Source organism: Microtus ochrogaster, unplaced genomic scaffold, assembly GCF_000317375.1.
Source record: "Microtus ochrogaster isolate Prairie Vole_2 unplaced genomic scaffold, MicOch1.0 UNK99, whole genome shotgun sequence".
Taxonomy (NCBI): domain Eukaryota; kingdom Metazoa; phylum Chordata; class Mammalia; order Rodentia; family Cricetidae; genus Microtus; species Microtus ochrogaster.
This window is the reverse complement of record NW_004949197.1, coordinates 345,410-349,934: the sequence shown is the minus strand read 5'-3', so window position 1 is coordinate 349,934 and position 4,525 is coordinate 345,410. Positions and strand designations below refer to the sequence as shown.

At 53.0% G+C, this 4,525-nt stretch overlaps 1 protein-coding gene across 6 annotated transcripts in view; it reads right to left on the bottom strand.

Moving 5' to 3' along the window:
- Ikzf4 (IKAROS family zinc finger 4) overlaps positions 1-4,525 on the bottom strand; it is a 36,308-nt gene that overhangs the window by 3,371 nt on the left and 28,412 nt on the right. For all 6 annotated transcript variants that reach the window (XM_026778028.1, XM_026778032.1, XM_005371175.2 and 3 more), the window contains 2 exons: positions 1,747-1,896; positions 954-1,085 (listed from right to left, as the gene is read on the bottom strand). In XM_026778028.1, coding sequence (XP_026633829.1) covers positions 954-1,085; positions 1,747-1,896 — 282 coding nt within the window. The remainder of the gene's footprint in view (positions 1-953; positions 1,086-1,746; positions 1,897-4,525) is intronic.

The window sequence follows — 4,525 nt, the reverse complement described above, 5'->3', positions numbered from 1 at the left end:
GCCTGTCCTGGAACTAGCTCTGTAGACCAGGCTGGTCTCGAACTCCCAGAGATCCGCCTGCCTCTGCCTCCCGAGTGCTGGGATTAAAGGCGTGCGCCACCACTGCCCGGCCCTTCTTTGTTTTCTAATCATGGGACCGACATCACAGATGCTAAGCACACATTCTACCAGGGAGCTTATACCCGTAGTCCTAGGTAACATGGTTTACTACACCTCATTTACTTCCCAGAGGGTCAGGTCCGAGGCAACCTGGCGTCTAGGGCAAGCGTCTCTATGAAGTTTCAGATCTTCAGCGAGAGCTTGGCATTTGCAGGTCAGAGAACCACATGTTCGCTTCCTCTCACCGGCTCGGCTCTAAGGCCAGCCCACACAGACTGATCCTCGTCGTTCGCCTTCCCCGTGAGTCCTCAATACCAACCACTCTCTACTCTGTCTTTTATGTGTGTGTGCACCACTGCATAGTCATCTCTGTGCTGGAAGATGTGTATTTATGTGTGCATGAATGTGGGCTCAGAGGACAAGCTTGGGTGTCAGCCTCAGGAGCGCGGCCATCCACCTCCTTTGAAACAGGATCTGTCATTGACCTGGGGCTCACCAATTAGGCTAGCTGGCCTGGCCAGCGACCCCAGGGCATCCTTCTGGCTCTGGCTCCCCAGGGCTAGGGTTACAAGCACATGCCACCATGTCTGCATGCTTAGGTAGGTTCTGGGGATTGAAAACCCCAGTGCTCATACTTGCAAGGTACACACGTCACAGACTGAGTGATCTCCCATCTGAGGGGGCGCCTGAAAAGCGTGCCATCCCTCTTGAGCACCGCAGAGACCACTAGGCTGCTTCTCCCCGCTAAATCCAATCACCAGACCCAAGCCTCTGATCTGATAGCAATCAACGCCGTGACTGACTGGAGCCATGACTTAAAGCTGGGGTCTCCTTTCCAACAGGGCTCTTCTCACCTACAAACTTCTGTGGCGTGGAGCGTTTGCGTTTGGTGAGGCTGTTGGCCAGGCGATCGATGAAAGTTGGCCGCTCAGACGTTGAGTGCAGCATCGAGTCAGGCACCATCTCCAGGTCCCGCATTTCGTCACCTGGAGGGGAGGGGCAGGTGGTAGCAGCTGAGCGTGAGGGGCACCGGCCCAGCAGCCTTGCCTGGAGAAAGCCGGCCACTCAAGGAAGGTCACACCTGCGAAACTGGGCTTTCTCTCTCTCTCTCTCTCTCTCTCTCTCTCTCTCTCTCTCTCTCTCTTTCTCTCTCTCTTTATTTTGAGATAGGATCTCACTATGTAGCCCTGGCTGGCCTTGAACTCACTCTGTAGACCAGGCTGGCATTGAACCCACAAAGATCCACCTGCCTCTGTGTTCTAAGTGCTGGAATTAAAGGCGCAGGCCACTATGGGCTCTTTGCCCTGCCTAAAGCTCACTCTGATAACCCTTCAGACCATTTGAGGACTTATGCACACCTACCCCTTGTTCTTTGTGCTTTCTTTCCCATTAGACTGAAGATATGAATCCAGATTTCCTCTATGTCTGGATCTCCCTTATAGACTGCCCCAGAGCTGGGCATTCATGGGGGTGCTTAGGAATGGGTGCCTGGAAGGTCTAATGAGTGCAACCTGTGTTGGCTGAGGGGCCAGAGTCACCCTCGCCTGCGCCCCTGGCCCCGCCCTCCGCTGCTCCCCTGGCCCCGCCCTCCGCTGCGCCCCTGGCCCCGCCCTCTGCTGCTGTGATGTGCCCTCTCCACAGCCGCACCTGGCTGGCCGGCCAAAGCCTGGGCTTCAGTGCTGAGACTCTGCAGGTAGTTGTGGCACCGCTCCTTGTGCTCTTCCAAGGTGCTCTGCTGTTTGTAGCTCCGGCCGCAGTAGTTGCACTTGTAGGGTTTGCCCACTGTGGGAGAAGAGACTGTGGAGGAGAGAGCACAGGCAACGTGAGAGTAACTGCTGCCTGCACCTGGCTCGAAAGTTTGCAGCATGCAGGAGCAGCTGCATGCTGGCATGCAGAGGAAAGAACCTTGTTAGCTTTTTTTCGGGGGGGGGGATGGGGGAGTGGGGTTGTGATCCCTTCCCCAACTCTACCTACAGCGAAGAACAGGTGAACCAAATGTGAGGAAGGGTGACAAGGTACAGCTGAAGGAGGGGACCCATGGCACACAGCTTCACACTGGTGGTGGGACTCTAGATGCTCTGGCTGCTTCTGAAAGGAAGTGACGACCTGGGGACTTAGCAGGGGATCTTCCCTGTAAGTAAGCACAGCAGGCCCCACCCCAGGATCTCAGAGTCTGGGGCTCAGACTGCGGTTTAACCTTTCCATGCGGCAGGCTGGTGTAATAGCTGTTTATCAGACAAGGGGACTTTCTGCTCGCAAGCAAGCGCTCTGCTTTGGCTGGAGGAAAATTGGTGGGCTGAGGCGACACAGAAATGAGAGCCCTTCGATCTGCCCGCGCGGGAGGGGCAGCGGTTGCTGGCCTTGACTTGGGCTTTTTTACCCTCGTTTTCTCTTCCTGGCCCTATACTGAGACACCGAGAGAGCCCCCGGAGTCTAACACTGATAAGAGAAAAAGATGAGAGGAAAAGAGCAGAGGTGACGGAACAGTACAAGAACGACCGTGTTATATTTTCTGCTTTAAGAAGAATGCGTTATAAAGCTCTAAAGGAAAAATGGGAAAACTGAGGCTATAGCTTTGTTTAAACATCCCCCACCCCCAAGACAGGGTTTCTCTGTGTAACAGCCCTAGCTGTACTGGAACTATTTCTTGTAGACCAGGCTTGCCTCGAACTCACAGAGATCCTCCTGCCTCTGCCTCCCGAGTGCTGGGATTAAAGGCGAGTGCCACCACCGCCCAGCTAAACACAACTCTTAGGAGGCATTTGTGTGTGTGTGTGTGTGTGAGAGAGAGAGAGAGAGAGAGAGAGACAGAGAGAGAGACACAGAGAGACAGAGAGAGACAGAGACAGAGAGAGACAGAGAGAGAGAAGAGAGGAAAAACTCAAAGAGGAACAAGGTACTGTGTATCTGTGTTTATTGCTATCATTGATGAGGGAGGCAGAGGCATCGCTAGGAAGCTGGTGACTATCACTTGCCCACAGATGTCTACAGCTACGACTCAATCAGCCTTGGTCGGCTGCTCTTCATCCCTAGTCGGGGTGCGGAGTGCATGCTTAAGGGATGAAATGAGCACCAGGGCCTCTCCTCTGAGACCCTGGGGGAAATGGTTTGACACGTCAGGAGGGGACTGGCCCTCTAACCCTCCTTCTTTACCCTGTGATTTGTAACAGGAAGCATCTCACAGAGATGCTCTCTCCTAGTCTCCTACGGAACAACATTTGACATCCGGTCAGTTGACCTTGTCAAGAGTTTGGGGGACTGCAGGGCATGGTGTATTAAAGGTACATATCTTTAATCCCAGCACGTGGGAGGCAGATGTAGTTGGATCTCTGTGGTTTGAAGCCAGTCTGGTCTACATGGCAAGTTCTAGGCTAGCCAGAGCTACACAGTGAGACCCCGAAGAAGCACATGTTTGGCCATGGGGTCTTGATGGAAACAGGCGAGGCTATAGTCCACAACACTGATTTTCTTCTCCATAGCAACAGTTTCCTTGTTAAACAAATGGGCAGGGCAGAGGGGGGGGGAGCTTTAGGGCTGAGGCTGAAGCTCAGTTGATAGTGCACTTGCCTAGCGTGTGGGAAACCTTAGGTTCTATCTCCAGTGAATCACAGGAATGGTGGTGTGCCCTGCAATCCCAGTACTCAAGAGGCAGAGGCAGGAAGACCGGGGTCAAAAGTGAAGGTCCTTGGCTAAACAGGGGGTTGAGGTCAGTTTGGGATACATGAGACCCCGGTTCACCAAGCAGAGTGCCGGGGGTGGGGCATTTTCACCTGGAATTCTTTTCTCACTCCCCTGCCTGCGTTGAAATTCTTACGATGAGCATAAGTTATGATGTCGCCAGACTTCTTCTTCCACATGCAGAGACAGAGGGGTCCCCGTTATGTGGGAGAATCGGAAGCGAGGCAGGATGGAGGAAGGAGAAGCTGCTTCAGTGCCTCTCTGTCCCTTTAAGTCCTACTCAAGAGGGCTTAGGAAAAGAGAAAAGCCCGTGGAAGATTCTGAGGCCAGACAATTATTTTTTTTTTCCAGAGAAGGTTTGCTCTGTGTAGCTTTGGATCATGTCCTGAAACTTGTTCTTGTAGACCAGGCTGGCCTCAAACTCACAGAGATCCACCTGCCTCTGCCTCCCAAGTGCTGGGATTAAAGGCGTGCGCCACCACCACCCGGCCCAACAATTAATTCTTTATCCTCTTTCTTCTCCTCAACCCTCAGCTCCCCTCTCCTTGCCAGTTCAATCCAACCAGGAGTCCAAAACTTAGTAAAACACCCAGAGAGAAGGTCTGGAGCTCCAAGATTGACACTCTCACAAGATATATATATACATATTTTTACATAAAAGTAAAAATAAATAAGTTATTTAAAAAACATCCAAGCCGGCGGTGGTGGCGCACGCCTTTAATCCCAGCACTCGGGAGGCAGAGGCAGG